This window comes from Porites lutea, chromosome 2 (genome assembly GCF_958299795.1).
Source record: "Porites lutea chromosome 2, jaPorLute2.1, whole genome shotgun sequence".
Lineage (NCBI taxonomy): Eukaryota > Metazoa > Cnidaria > Anthozoa > Scleractinia > Poritidae > Porites > Porites lutea.
The window spans coordinates 8,959,195-8,974,600 of record NC_133202.1 but is presented as its reverse complement, the minus strand read 5'-3'; the positions used below and the strand labels follow the sequence as shown (position 1 = coordinate 8,974,600).

Sequence of the window (15,406 nt, the reverse complement as noted above, 5' to 3'; positions counted from 1 at the left end):
TTTTGCACGGCGTTTGGTCATGCGAAACCTCCACGAAACATCCACGCCTCGCGCGAGGTAACTTTATCCCGCTTCTAAAAATAACTCGAGACGAATTATCTATGGAATAGGGTGTATATGGGGGATGGCCTCTCTGTCCCCTTTATAGTCTCTTGTATGTAATTAATTATTCAATCTGGAAATCTTTAAGAATATCTGACTGATAAACACTGTTAATAGGCATAACTCTTTAGGCACCTCTAGCACCTTGGTCCTTGTTTTGATATTATATGATTGATTACTTTCTTCTTTACTGGTAAGGGCTCCTGCCGATGGCATACCGCATTAGAAAATGTTACGAAAATCGCAGGAAGACCAAGTTTTCGTCAAAAACTAATCAAAACTAATCAAAGTACTTGAGTACAAGATAAAAGGAATAAAAAAATAAGAGCAAACATCAAAATATCTAAATACTATATAATTGTATCATCACTTTCACCGTCTATTCCTTGAGGATCATTTTTCTTTCGCTTCAAGTCAAATGCGTCTTAACTTTTACTAATCCAGATCTTTGTTAGAGATCCGGCCAATGAACTCGCTGATATTTTCTACTCACGGATTTGATGTTCAGTAACCCCAAAGCACTTTTACAATGAGAAATTGCTCTATCCGAATTTCGCAACTAGAAAGCCTTTCGTCTACCATGACTGATTTAGCTGCCTGTAAATTTTATACAGTTATATATTATCATCAATTTGGAACGAACTTCCCTCTTCGGTTTCTCTGTTTACATCAACACAGTTAGTTTCTTGAACGTACTCTGTCACTACCACCTTAATGTTCTTTTTCAGTTTGATCTTCCTCCAGCCAGTAAACCTCTTGCCTTTTGTTAGCCTCTTAAAAAACAAGCTGGGAATGGCCCCACTTAAAAAAACGGCAATGGTGGAAACAAGCGTCGAAATTTTGTACTCATTTTTGCCGAGAAGAAAATGGTCGAAGATATCGACAAAAACAGAAAAGTAGTGACAATAACAGCCACCTCACCAAGCATTAGGCAGATTTTCTATAGAATTGTATCATCACTTTCACCGTCAATTCCTTGATGGTCATTTTTCTTCTGGTTCAAGTTAAATGCGTCTAATTTTTACCGATCCAGGTTTTTTTTTAGAGATCCGGTCACTGAACTCTTTGTTTTCTACTCACGGTTTTGATGTTTAGTTTTTAAACCAAGCTTACTTCCATTAATACGCATTCCTTAATAATAATTCTTTAACAAGAATCTCAGCTTTAAAGAAACTATAAATGTAACCCCAAAGTATTTTTATCATGAGGAATTGCTTTATCCGACTTGCGCAACTGAATGGCTTTCTTTTTTCATGACATTTAGCTGCCTAATTATACATCTGAACTTCCCTCTTCGGTTTCTCCGTTTACTTCAACAGAGTTAGTTTCTTGAACGTACTCTGTTACTACCGCCTCGATTTTCTTTTTCAGTTTGATCTTCCTCCAGCCAGTAAACTTCTTGCCTTTTGTTAGCCCCTTAAAAAACAAGCTGGGAATGGCCCCACTTAAAAAAACGGCAATGGTGGAAACAAGCGACGAAATTTCATACTCATTTTTGAAGAAAATGATGGAAGATATCGTCAAAAACAGAAAAGTGACAATAACAGCCACCTCACCAAGCATTAGGCAGATTTTAGTTTTAACAGGAAACACTTTATCACTTACGAACCAAAACAGCTTGGCTGGAATTGTGCTATGTTCGCTGTTAAGGGTTGCTTGCATTTCCTGTTGCCAATATTTTAAGATAAATCCTTTGACTTCCATGTAACTCTTCTGCAAATTAGCGTAGCAGAAGTAAATATTTGTTACGACAACGACGAAGAAAGCTGCATAAGGAGTTACAGTTTCAACGTTTAGAACTAATCCCATGATTGTGAATCCTAATATTCCGACGAAAAAGGAATATAGCAGGTATAATAGGAGAAAGACGTGAACTTGAATAAAGATGAAGTATGCTGCAGCAAAAAGAGTAAAAAGCACGAATAAAAATTTTGACAGCCTTATGCTGGTAATGTAATCCTCAATTAATTTGATGATCGTGGCTGTGGTATTCGAAATGCTGATCAAGAACAAAGTTAAAATTGGTGAAAAAAAAGCTAGATGAAGGAGTAATGAAACAAAAAAGATAAACGAAGCGATTACTACCCAAACAAGACTCCCAAGAATTAGCGTGACCAAACTAGAAAATAGAATCCACAACGTCAAAAGTGCTCGTCTTATACGTGATCCGTTATGATTCACCTTTAAGCAAGAGGTAGAAATGTTTCCTAATTTCTGTAGACCGCTCTTACATTGGTTAAGAAATTTAAACATCAGCAAGTATGCCACTTCCTGGTTAATATTTAAGTGATGGAGCATTTTATCTCCAATACTAACAGAATCTTCGTTTTCCGTAATACGTAAAGAGTAAAGGCATTTGGCTAATTGACATTGCCAACACTTAAAATCCTGGTTGAGGAATAAATCCTTTGGCCTTAAAAACAAAACTGCCATCAAACACGTTAAAGTTAATAAGGCTACTATAAAGTAATGAGAGGGTTCAAATGAATAAAATGAGGTTGAGATAGAGAAAAACATCGGAGTTGCCAAAGTTGCCGGTGGCACCTTCATGGAGAGTTCATCAAAATATTTTTCCTTCAGGACAAAGGATAAACCGACATTTACATAGAAGCCAAATGGAAAAATACAAAGCAGCAAAACCGCTAACTTAAGGTTAAACGACATCTTTACATCGGGCAGCCCCTGAACACATCCCAGCAAAGCCGTTGAACAGGTTACCGGACTGGCGTCATCTACAGGAATTTCATCTAAGACCTGAATCTCATGAATCTCAGGAATTGCCTCGTATACACTTCTTGCATGAATAGTTGGCTCATCAGTGTTACCTTCCTTGTCACATTCATACTGAAGATTGAAAATATAGTCTGGCAACAGCAGAGGAAGTGCAGGGAAATAAAACGTTAGCACCACAGCTAAGTAAATCAGAAAGTTGTAAATCGCTTGGTACCAGTGGCTACCTTCGACAGGAACATCACAGTTAATGCTTGACGCATTCAGCCTACAACAATGATACTTTATAGACGTGGTGTCATAAAAATCCTTACGTACAATTTTCTCTATCACTGCAACACAGACTACCTCAGTGTTGCCGCCTTCACTTGTTACATTGTCCAACAGTGCTCTTCCGAAGGCCATGTTCTGACACGTTGAGTTTAATCCCGCAAGGCATCCACTCGGTTCATCTCTCACAGTCAATGTCATGTTTCGCACTTGGTAATTTAGCAGGCCAAGGGATAAAATGTCGTAGTCGTACGGCAAAGAAAGCATGGGTTCTTTATTTGAGCGAGCCCACACCCATCTGTCGGGTTTAAACTCGTCTTGCAACTGCAGCGGATTGTAGCTATTGTTACCGATCTTTAGATTCAAGTAGATCATTCTCACACCTTTCTCAGAAGCCTTAAGCCTGAATTCTGATGCGATATTTTCTCCGACTTGCAATACTTTACAGTTAACTAGACTGCAGTTCTGAACAGCGGCAGCAGTTGATACACAAAACCACACACACGCGAGACTTTGAAAAGCCACAGCCTTGGAAGCAGCCATGTTTTGATTTTTAAGTTTTAATATCATTTGATTGCGACAGCTAGTATTAGAAACATTGCTTTTGTCTTTCAAATTTACCGACTAAGCTATCACAGAAAACAAGGAGCCCTTTGTTTTCAAGCTGGTGCGCCCTAGCGCAAAGGAATGTGTGGAAGTGTCTTAGTGAATCTAATGTATGAATAATTTGGTTGTCAATAAACTATGGAAGTATTGAAATGTGGAAATGTGTCTTGATAAGCTCCTTATGCTGTAGATGTGTAGAAATGGGGAAAGTGCCTCGATTACTTAGTAGCCCGGGCCCGGGCTTAGTAGCCATAACCGAGTTTGACGTTACTGTGGAAAGGCTGAAGTATGTCTTATGAGTGCTAAACCCTACACCTGATATGTTTTTAATTTTTAATATCATTTGATTGCGACAGCTATTACAAACATAATCATTGTTTTTTCCTTTCAAATTTACCGACTAAGCTATTGCAGAAAACAAAGAGCCCTTTGCTTATTAAACTGGCGCGCCCTAGCTCAAGGAATGTGTGGAAGTGTCTCAGTGAATCTGTTGTATGAATACTTTGCTTGTCAATAAACTATGGAAGTGTGGAAATGTGTCTTTGATAAGCTCCTGTACTGTAGATGTGTAGAAATGGGGAAAAGCGTCTTGAGTTAGTTTCTGACGTTACTGTGGAAATGCTGAAGCATGTCTTATCTCTATCAGCACTTCACCCTACATCTGTGGGTAAGTCTGGAAGCCTTGGTCTGGAAGTGTAGAAATATGCATATATGAAAACGTTCCCTTTATAGCCTGTGTGGCGTGGCCAGCGTTGAAGCAGTCGGAGTTGACATGTATGTTAAAGCAGTCTGAGTTGACATACAGTTGAACTGCCACCTTGGGGACAGAAGAAGGCGGCCGTTGTGGAGAGCTGGCAGTTATGGGAGAGTCTCTAAGGAGGGTCTCAATGGGGGTACCTCGATAACACTAAACACTTCATTTTTTGGCTTTATAACATGAAACAGTTAAAATTTAGGTATTTTAACACTAACAGTAAAAATTCTTTCAAAAAGTAAGTTTTTTCCAGAAAGAAGAAAGAGACGGCTCCAAACAGGCCAATATTATTTTGTTTAGTATATCAAGAGGTTTTCGGCCATTGTACGACGATTGCGGACAAGAGAGGATGAAGGGGCTAAGAGAATTAACCCCCATATTGGCCCCTATACCCATCGTAATCCCTCTTAAGTTATTTTTAGATCTTCTCTGAGGTCTGTTGTTCTCAAGAGCCCCGTTATCCTCTCTTGTTCCGGATTAGTTCAAAAGATTCCTGAAGGCTACCGACCATAACCGAAGACTTTCGAAGATTTCCGAAAACTAACGAAGAGGTCCGACCATTGCCGAAGATGTCCGAAGAACCCTCCAAACACTTAACAGTAATTTCTTCGGAAACAGTAAACATTAAAAATTGGCCAATTTAACAGCAAACACTAAAAATTTTGGACAAATAACACTAAACTCTAATGCCCCATTCAGACCCTCTCTAAGGGGTTAACCTTCACCCATCAAACGACCAACAATTCAACTGTCAGCCGTCAAAAAAGGTAATATTTGACCATCATCCGTCCCAAATGCAGATTAATATTAACCGTGATTAAGTAGCACCACCGAAAGGAAAGATGGCCTTATTGAAGGGAGAAAATCAACGAATCGATGGGACTTCGAAGAGTTTTAACGACGCAATTTTTCAGTGTAATTTCACGATCGTTTGCCGAGTGTCAGACACACAGGTAGACGAAGGTAAACAATTTACCACGGGCGTAGAGGGAGGTAAACGAGATAAACATTGTTGAGAAATGCTTTAACAGATTCCCTACCCCTAAACTTATCTAAAAGTCTAGTTTAAGGCAGTACGGGGGTCTGTTAAAGCATTTGACAACAACAACAAAAAGTTTCAAGGTACTTAAAACCTCCCCATTTCAGATGATCTTTACGGACGTCTGGCTCCTAAAAAATCTCTAAACTGGAAAAACCAGTTCCCATGTTCTGAGAAACATTCTCTCTACGACATTACAAGGCCTTACAACTTGTTTGTATCTGAAAATATTTCGAAGTTTTATAAGTAAGGGAGGAAGGCAACTTTTTCGAGTGCGTTTGTATTCGTCGAAAAATCGCCAAAATTAGTCGAAAAACAAATGAGCAAAGGGAAAATGTTCTTACTCAGACTCTCAGCCTGAGGTATATGTTCTAAGTATGTTCTAAAAAAAGGTTCTTACAAAAAAAGTACTGTATTTACATTAATCTTAACTGAATTGTAAGACTTGCCGCGATTAATTGTCGACGCCCCATACGGATCAAATTTCATGACCATCCATGAGTTTTCCGTCAGTCACTGAAAAAAAATGGCCGTGTCGAGGCAGTTAGGGAAGCGCTTTAGTGGCCGATGTAGAGAGGTTTAAACTGATTAGTGAATGTATGGACGGGCCGCTAGGACAAAAAAGTACCCGTTTTGGAGAGGTGGCCGCTAGTGTAAGTTCGTGTTTTGATCCTTTAGGTGTTGTAAAGTGATACTTCGGCTAATCTCACCGGGCTAGGAGGAAAATGTGAAGTACAGAGTACCGGAGTGTATTTATATAAAAGATTCCACAGTTCGCACCCCGCACGCGTCATTTTCCACCTCACCATTAAGGGGGCTGTCTCACGGCTGCCTAGTTCATTTTCTTAATACTTCCAATTACGCTTCCCTATGCGTTATGGAACTTAAACGTATCTAAGAAATCACTTGTAAACGAGAAAATCACAGCTTCTTGTCCAACAAATACACTTCCCACCGGCAAGCTCTGTATCAAACATTACAAACAACAAAAATGAACTTTGAAAAATCGTTACGCTAAAAAGTTTTCAAAATCCACAATTTTAATCCGTTTTAATCCTCTTCAAGTTTGTCCATCCGTGCTTTACTTTTGTATTTGCTATGTTATTGGTTTCTTCTTGGATTGTTCTGAAGCGATTATTTTCATCACGGCCACTTTGAGGATTGCGCAATATGATGTCATTAAACTATCATACTGAGCTTGGGCTGCCTCTTTTTTACCGCCAGCTTGTATACGATCGCTTGACTTTTGGTCGGTCAATTTCACATTCGATTGTACAGCAAACAAGGGCAATTTATGCCGTGAATTGTAAATTTTACCGGCATCAAGGTCATGCACAAATAAATCCTCTGCGTCCTGTGCCTATAGCAGTCCATTGTTTTATCTCTTCCGCCCACCAACTTTGACAGACAACGAAACAAAAACGGTTTAGCAAACTTTTAAATATATTATAATTTATTTATAATTTATGAATTGAGTTCGGCACGGCAGTAGCACGACGTTTCAAACCAAGTTGAGCTACTGTCGTGTAGCACGGCAAGGCTTGCCGTGCTACACGGCAGTAGCACGACTTGGTTTCAAGCGTCGCACTAGTGCCCTGCCAAAGTCGAATTTAATTTGACGTTTGAAACGGGCCTTAAACTTCAACATAAAGAAAAATGGCACTGATAAAAAGTGCCAATGACAGCTTGAGAGAAATCTTTATTCAGTGGGTGTACACACACACTCCAGCCACAAACACACCGAGATTTGCCATCACCTTTTGGTAGGGAAAAAAAACATCCAAAGGTTTAAACTTCAACAAATAGTGAAGAAAAACCCCACAAGGTACTCATCGTAGAATCTTTTGCAGAAGACGATGAAAAAGCGCAGTACGTTAACATCAAACACGTCTTCATTTAATGGCTGCCCTCGCTTAACATGGGTAAGCAGTTGATGTTAAACCATCATAAGGTCAAAGTTTGTCCGTTTTCACGACGTAAATCCCGAGGAAGGAACTCTCTTATATTAACCTTATAGATATTGCTCTGAAATAGTGTAAAGATTAGATGAGGCGGACGATACACGCCCACTACGACTTCCCATTTTATAAAATGCGTTCGCCACAGGCAGCCCAGTTAAAAGATTAAGACTTATGAGGTACGCAATAAGTTCACAGCAAGAGAGATTTTTTGCCCAATCAGGTCGATAGCCAGAGCCTTTAATACCATCATCAACTGACGTGATACGATTCACTGCTGCAAAGGTTGACGAAATCTCAGTCATTGTCAACAACAGTCCTATTCAGTATTAGTAAACTCCAACTAGTGGTCTATTAATCAATGCTGCGTTATGATTGGTTGAGCTACTACTAGGCTATATCGCTCCCTCTCTCCGTTTTTCCTTCGTCGGGGGGAGGGTGCGGCTACGCGTAGGCTATGAAAACCAAAACAATGGCGGCTGAATCGCGTTTTGCTAGCTAAAGTTGTTTTGTCTCGATATTTTTCACCAACTAGTTGGATTTTACTAAAACAATTATTCCTCTCGCCCTCATCGCCTTTAAGTCAATTGCCCATTCCGCCTTCGGCCTCATGGGCTATTGACTCAGAGCCCATTTGAGCTCAAGGAATAATTGTTAACTACACTCACACAGAGGTAGACTTGTCAAAAAGTCGAGCTCAAATTTTTTCTCGAGCGCGAGCGGGACATTTTTCTAAGTTTTCTGCGACAAAAGCGAACGAGAGAGCGGGAGTTCGACTCGAACTTCGCGCTGGGGCCTACTACCGGAACCGGAAATGAGAAGCAAAGGACTCTGAGAAAGTCTAACCAAGAGGATGATATTCCACCAACTGTAAAACGGTTTTAACAAGCACCCACCAGTTTGTGGTCAACTTATTGGTCATTAATTACAGTATTGCGATGGTTGCAAAACTTTAATTTGTTTTTATTTATGATACTAAGTCATAAAAGTAATTGTAAGTATAAAAAGGTTTCAAAACTACGCTCTGACTTTGGCGGTTTTTTTAACTGGCTAAACCTAATTAACACTGGCTCCTAAAGTCCAAGCTGTGCAAAAATGTGCAAAAATCTAGCCTGAGTCCTTATTAGACAAGCACCAACCCTTGGCTGATGCTTCCCTGTTATCGTTCGATCGTGACAAAACGGGGTTCCTTGTGTCACTCTGGCTTGATAACCTCTCTGTTTTGGAAATGGCGGCTGATCGAGGGAGTTATGGTTTGAAAAAGTCTCCAAAATGCTAGCCTGTGTACAGACGTCTCCCCTCCCTCAGAAAAAATCGGGAGAAGAGACGTCTTCTCTTCTTCGCAGTAATGGCGTAGAGATTCACTCTATGGAATTGCTATATTTCAGGGAAAAGCGAACTGGTTTAGCAAAGAAGTTAGGCCTCTAAAACCATACAAAAATGAACATAAATATATCCTTCAAGAAACAGGACGTTGGGAAGGAGGAAACACCGACATATAATGACCTATACAGACTCTTGTATAGCAAAGAAAGCCATCTTTTTCTGGTGACTCACGAACCAACTTTGGGACCTTGACACATTGCCAAATTAACGTGACTGAAAGCCACGATGGCCTTGCGAAGGTTTAGACGTGGGGAGGTGAGCGATTCTTCGTCTCACTTCGTCTCCCCATTAATCCTTCGTATGGTCGCCATATTTAAAGAACGGGAAAAGTAAATGACGCGCATGCTCCAGCGCCATGTTGTCCTCAATTTCTGGCAAGAATAGATTTAAATTATTCAAGAGAGCTGTTAAAACTAAGGATCCAAATACATGGGCCGACTATAAGAGGTTGAGAAACGAAATAACATCTGACCTTAGAAAAGCGAAGGCTGCATACTTCAGAGGTCAGCTGAAAAAGGCGAAGACCACCTTGACGTATTGGAATGTATTATCCAAAGCTACCAACCCCAAAGTAAGGAAGAAGATAGGTCCATTAAAGCGTGACGATAACAGCTTAGCGGTAAAAGACACGGAGAAGGCGAGCCTTATGAACTCTTTCTTCTCCACGATAGCTGAGAAATTAAATGCTGGGCAACTCCAAGCACTACACTGAATTCTTGACTAGTCCATGCTCTATACCTGTACCAAGTATATCCGATATTAATCTATCTAGCCTTGATATTGACAGGAATATAACATTATTGAAGAATAATAAAGCCACCGGATCGGATGGTATGTCACCCAAATTACTGAAACTCGCAGGTACTGCTGTTGTTGGGCCGCTGATCAGCCTTTTCATGCAAAGCATTCGCGAATGAAGAGTCTACAATAATTGGAAAGTGGCCAGATTAACACCTGCATTTAAAAAGATGATCCTACGGAAATGAGTAGTTATCGTCCCCTCTCCTTGCTAAGGGTACATGTACCCAGCAAGATTTTAGAATCGTGTAGCGGCACATGATTACGAAACAAGTTTTCTCGGAAAACGAAGCGCTCGTCACTGACAACCCATGGGCCTACCGAAAACGAAGATCGACAGAGCTATTACTCATCCACCTGACTGAAACTTGGCGACGAGCAATCGATAACAAATTAGTTGTGGACGCCGTATTCTTAGACTTCCAGAAGACGTTTGATCGCGTTTCACACTCAATCCTTCTTCACAAGCTAGAGCACAACTTTGAATTCACGGGAAACCTACTGGCATGGCTAAGAGATTATCTATCTGAACGGGAACAGTATACTGTAATTAATGGCGTACCCTCTGAGAATACCAAAGTTGCCTCCGGTATATCACAGGGCTCTATACTCGGGCCCATACTCTTCGCCTTCTACACAAGCGATCTACCGAAAGCAGTAACACTGCAACGACGTTCCTGTATGCCGATGATACTACCATGTACTGTGTTAGTGAATCTGTAAACCAGGTCACAACAACGCTAAACAAAGCTCTAGAAGAACTCGCCCTCTGGTGCAAACATAACTCCCTAGTACCACACACCAAAAAGTGCGAGAGAATGATCCTTAAACGAAATAATTTGATCGATCCCTTAGGCAGTTTAAAAATTAACCAGTATCTCTTAAAATGGTCCTCAAGTTCTAAGCTGTTAGGTGTAACCATTGACAACAAGCTTACGTAGACAAAACATATATCAGAGCTCCAGAGAGGGTTCGTTAAAGAGCTCAATCTGATCAAACGCAGCCGCTTTTTACCAGGAATTCGCTTTCAGATATATATCTTAAAGTCAATTTACCCTCGGTTACATATGCGCTACCAATTTGTGGGTGTTGTACAAATAAAAACGAATTTAATTCTTTGGAATCCATTCATTATAGGGCTGCTAGAGTCTGAGGATGTAAGAAAAACAGCAAACTTGGTCTCTTTATTCGACACTTATAAGGTCAAAATTGCCATCTTAATTTATAACATCTACAACTGCATAACTGCATCATGCTTGGAACATATAATCCAAAGGAAAGAGTCTAAGTATGACCTCCGTCATCAACATCGTGTTAGCGTTCAACGTTTTGAAACTTATTATATCAAAAACTCTATTTCTTAAAGAGGATCTATTGTTTGGAATCTTTTAGAACCATCCACTGTCAGCGCCAGGGACTATGCCAAAAGGGCAAAAAAGTCTCACGCCTCAGAAGCTTGAACTTTAATGAAGAGTCACCGCAAATGGGCCGTCCCCAAACTGACAGTGATTTTGTCTTTTATTAATTCTATTCATATCTCTTATTGTACGTATTTCACCTTTTATTGACTACATTCAATTTTAATAATTTTTATTATTTTATTAACATTTTTACTCGGCCCCATAAGCTATATTAACTTTAAAACCCACCGTGTTTAAACAAAAGATGTTGTTGTTGTTGTTGTTGGAACCACAGGCTAACCATGCTCTCAACTTTTAAAATTTGTAAGGTTGTGGTCCTTCGTACGATGGACTTCTTGTAAGCCAAGCCTGCATGGGATGCCAGTGACGACATCCAGTATTAAAAGTCTCAAAGCGCACAAACAACAGGATTTAACATACTATTTAGATCAGTTTCGTGGAGACTTCACCTCTTCACTTTCAGACTGAATTGTAGGATCCGACTTACGCAAGTGGACTGGCTTTCCTCTAGTAAAGCGCCCTTGGGCTGCCTGTGATGCATTATTTTATACGACTATGCAACTGTCATTTTGGAACGAACCTCCTACGACGGTTTCTCAGTTTATTCCTACACGGCTGACTTCGCGCTCGTATTCTCTCACCGCCACTTTAATTTTTCTTTCCAGCTGGATCTTTCTCCAGCCAGAAAAATTCTTCCCTCTGGTTAGCCCCTTAAGAAACAGGGTGGGAATTGCGCCACTTATAAACACGGCAATGGTAGAAACAAGCGTCGAAATTTCGTACGCATTTCTAAAGAAAATGATAGAAGATACCGTTAAAAACAGAAATGTGACAATAACAGCCATGTCCCGAAGCATCAGGCAGATTTCAGTTGTAACTGGAAGTACCTCATCACTCACGAACCAAAACAGATTTGTTGGAATTGTGCGCTGATCAGCACCACTGTTGGAATCTAATTCTTGCTGTCTGTATTTTAAGATAAATTCTTTAACTGCCATGTAATTTTTCTGTAAATTAGCATAACAAAAATAGACATTCGTTATGACAACCACAAGGAAAGATAGATAAGGAATTACAATTTCTGCGTTTAGAACTAATCCCATCGTTGTGAATCCTAATATTCCGTCAAAAAAGGTACATAATGTGAATATTCCATTATATAATAAAATTGTTATAAAAAGCAGATATATTACGAACGCAAGAAGGAGAAAATTACGTAAAACGATGCTATCGCTTGTTCTTCTGGTCATAGTTGAAACTTTCTTGCAAATGATATCGAGGAGAAAGATTAATGGTGAAAAACCAAAAAACAAAAAAAATACAGAAACTAAAAGAAGAAACAAACAGAATGCTGCCCCAACAAGGCTAAGAAAAAGCGTGAATAAACTAGAAAATAACAGCCACAAACTGAACAGCGCGCGTCTCATTCGCGATCCCCTATAATTCATCTCTAAGTTGCAGGTTGAAAGGCTTACCATTTTTTTCAGACTTCTGTTAAGTAGGTGACGATAGGTTAACATAAAAAAGTAAACCGTTTCCGGGAACAGTTTCAAATGATGAAGGATTTCATTTCCAATACTAACCGAATCTACATTCTCTCTATCACATAATGGACACTTATTTAGGTACAAATCCTTCGGTTTTAGAAACAAAAATGCTGTCCAACATGGTAATACCAAAACTGTAAGGATCAAGATTGTGCTCGGCGAGATCATACCAACAGAAATAGCTGAAAACTCTGGACTTTCGGAAATGGGCTGCTTTAGGCGTTCATGGATATATTTTGGCTTTAGGACAAAGAATAATGCTAGCGGAAAATAAAAGGAAAATGGGAAAATGCAAAACATTAAAACCGCCAACTTAACGTTAAACGATGACTTTAAATCAGGCAGAAGCTGTACACATCCGAGCAAAAACGTTGAACAGATAACCGGACTCGCGTCATCTACAGGAATTTCCTCGGCGGTGTTGCATGACAGTCTGTTTTCTTCTTCGCTTTGAATTCTCTGATATCCATTTCTCATGCCGGAACCATCTGATCGGGCCTGTCCACCATTAGGTAGTTGGTTTTCAGTTATATCTTCCTTGTCACATTCATTCTGAAGATTGAAAATACAGTCAGGTAATAGTAGAAGAAGGGCCGGGCAATAAAAAACCACGACAGCGGACAAACAATACAGAAAGGTCTTAATCGCTTGTAACCATCTGCTGCCCACAATAGAAAGATCGCAGTGAATACTTGAAACATTAGAACTGCAGCAACGATATTTAATTGACCTTAATTTCTCATCTTGATATGTAGAATAAATCTCTATCATTGCAACACAGACAACTCCAGTGCTGCCGCTTTTACTTGTTACATTATCCAACAGTGCTCTTCCCACGACCAAGTTCTGACATGTTGAGTTTAATCCCGCAAGGCATCCACTCGGTTCATCTCTCAGTGGCACTGTCATGCTTCCAACTTGATAATTCAGAAGTCCAAGGGATAAAATATCGAAATCGAACGGCAAAGACAACATGGGCTCATTATTTGACCGAGCCCACACCCATCTGTCGGGAAGAAACTCGTCTGGTAAGTCCAGTGGATTATAGCTGTTGTTACCGATTTTTAAATTCAAGTAGACTATTCTCACACCTTTCTCAGAAGCCTTCAGTCTAAATTCTGATTCAAGATTTTCTCCAGCCGGCGTTACTTTACAGTTAAGTATTCTAAAGTTCTGTTCAGTTGCAGTCAATGATTCAAGAAACAATGAAGCTGCAATAAAACTGAGAAGAATTACAGCCATTTTCGCTAAGGCGAGTGGATTTTTTTTTTGAGAATATGATATCATTTAAAGGATCACTTACCAGAAACGTGAGGTCATTCTAGGAAGTATCTGAGTATCAGCCCTTAGGGGTGAGGGGAGAGAAAGTTTGTTACCTCCCCTTTCTGCTTCTCTCTTCTCCTCCCTCCCCTTCCCCCTAGATACGCCTGATGTTCAAGCTGAGGAAGTGTTTGTTTTTCTAGTATAGGCTGGTACTGCACACCTCTCCCCTAAGAAGCCTATCCTACAGCAGGGCTAGAAGTCTCCCATGCAGGCGTTTCGTTTTGTCACGCAACGCTCCCCTCCCACAAAAAGCTAAGGGAGGAGCCTTGCTCGTTGCTCCTCTCTCCCTCTCCTCCTCTGATATCGGGCTGCCCTCGTACCTATCTGAACCCCTGGAAGTCTGAAAGTGGCGGGACAGGGACACAGGGTAGGGACAGGGTATGAACAGGGCATCATTTCCCGGGAAACTCGACTCACGACAGGAGCAATGGGTTCCTTACTCACGATCATCTAAGAAACAAAAAATCCTTGGTATTAGTATGAATAAAAGGAAACTACACCGATCTACACTACCTACTCAATAAAAGGTTTTGGTTCAACACAGGAATTGCATGAAAAAGGAATAACATGTTTTCTTAAACAGTTGGGTCACCGAATTGAAATTTCCTGGTCTGCTACCGAGTAAGGGTTTTTTTTGATGGCCCAGCGGCTCACCCCGGCCTAAAAATATGGCTGATACCTTCCCCACCCCACCCCCCCGCCCCCACCTTCTTAGGTCTTTTAGATGCCCTGGCCTAAAGGAGAGCTTTTTCTTATGGTGCGATATAAATTATATCAAGCAGTGACCTTTGAAATACAAAGACATGCAGGTATCGACCAGGATGCAAATGAACGCGTTCCAATAAGATAGAAATTATTCACTCTTGGTTCCAATGAGTATGAAATCGCCACAACCTCGTCCCCAGGGCGCTTTAATTTTCCCTGGCTTTGGAGGTGGGGCGGTGTCACAGCGAGTTCTGGGCATCCCCGCGTTTTGGGCATCCCCATTCCCATATCCCTAGCGTTTTGGGCATCCCCTGTGGATGCCCAAAACGCTGATCGCTTCGACTTTGCATAAATTATTTCAGACTGGGGAAAAGTCGGGATTGTTAATCACGAATTTACGGCTAAATAGTGTAGATGCAGCCTCCTCCTCAGGCGCTTCGTTTTTCGCATGGCAGAGGCGAGCGCGAAACGAGTGACTGGTGATGAACCACAAGGGATCATGGGAAGGGTACTCCTTCCCGCCTTCCTTTGCGCGCACATTTTCATCAAAAGAGAGACGTCTGGGTACGAGGCAGGTGTAGATGCATGTTAGAATTATATCGTCTGACACTTTTCGCTGGGTTAATTGCGCAGAAAAAAAACCCCATAGGCAGTAAACGTTGGCTCAAAACATGACGAACGCATAACTGTAAACATCGCTTCGATGTACAACACTTCATTGTTTGCAAAGCTTTCAATTTTATTTAATAGAACTGTTTACAAGTACG

At 40.6% G+C, this 15,406-nt stretch overlaps 2 protein-coding genes across 2 annotated transcripts; both read right to left on the bottom strand.

Annotated features, from left to right (window-relative positions):
• Positions 1-1,120: 1,120 nt before the first annotated feature.
• On the bottom strand, positions 1,121-3,698 carry LOC140925588 (uncharacterized). Its single transcript, XM_073375508.1, has 2 exons — positions 2,334-3,698; positions 1,121-1,997 (listed from the first exon to the last, which is right to left on the bottom strand). Exons 1-2 carry the CDS (start codon positions 3,670-3,672, stop codon positions 1,375-1,377), a joined length of 1,962 nt encoding a protein of 653 aa, XP_073231609.1. The 5' UTR covers positions 3,673-3,698; the 3' UTR covers positions 1,121-1,374.
• Positions 3,699-11,251: 7,553 nt separating this feature from the next.
• Positions 11,252-13,853, bottom strand: LOC140925587 (uncharacterized). The gene is made up of 2 exons (XM_073375507.1): positions 12,782-13,853; positions 11,252-12,391 (listed from the first exon to the last, which is right to left on the bottom strand). Exons 1-2 carry the CDS (start codon positions 13,851-13,853, stop codon positions 11,661-11,663), a joined length of 1,803 nt encoding a protein of 600 aa, XP_073231608.1. The 3' UTR covers positions 11,252-11,660.
• Positions 13,854-15,406: the final 1,553 nt, after the last annotated feature.